Consider the following 201-nt stretch of genomic DNA (forward strand, 5'->3'; position numbering starts at 1 on the left):
GATGCAGCTGATGCAGGGAAGAGACTGCCCTCACTGGGTGTGTGATTTCTCCCAGGTACACGTTTGATGTGACCAAGTGCATGTTCTCACCGGGCAACATCACGGAGAAGCTGCGGGTGGCCTCGCTGCCCTGCTCTGGGGAGGTCCTGGTGGATCTTTACGCAGGTAACGGGGATGATGGAGTGGTTTGGCTGGGGGGGG

At 59.2% G+C, this 201-nt stretch overlaps 1 protein-coding gene across 1 annotated transcript in view; it reads left to right on the forward strand.

Moving 5' to 3' along the window:
• Positions 1 to 55: 55 nt before the first annotated feature.
• TYW2 (tRNA wybutosine-synthesizing protein 2) overlaps positions 56 to 201 on the forward strand; it is a gene marked incomplete at its 5' end in the record, with an annotated part of 1,627 nt that continues 1,481 nt past the window's right edge. Inside the window, one exon of the mRNA XM_010164734.1 lies at positions 56 to 165. Within this exon, the coding sequence (XP_010163036.1) occupies positions 56 to 165 (110 nt within the window). The remainder of the gene's footprint in view (positions 166 to 201) is intronic.

The sequence above is a fragment of the Antrostomus carolinensis genome, unplaced genomic scaffold (assembly GCF_000700745.2).
Source record: "Antrostomus carolinensis isolate BGI_N321 unplaced genomic scaffold, ASM70074v2 scaffold43253, whole genome shotgun sequence".
Lineage (NCBI taxonomy): Eukaryota > Metazoa > Chordata > Aves > Caprimulgiformes > Caprimulgidae > Antrostomus > Antrostomus carolinensis.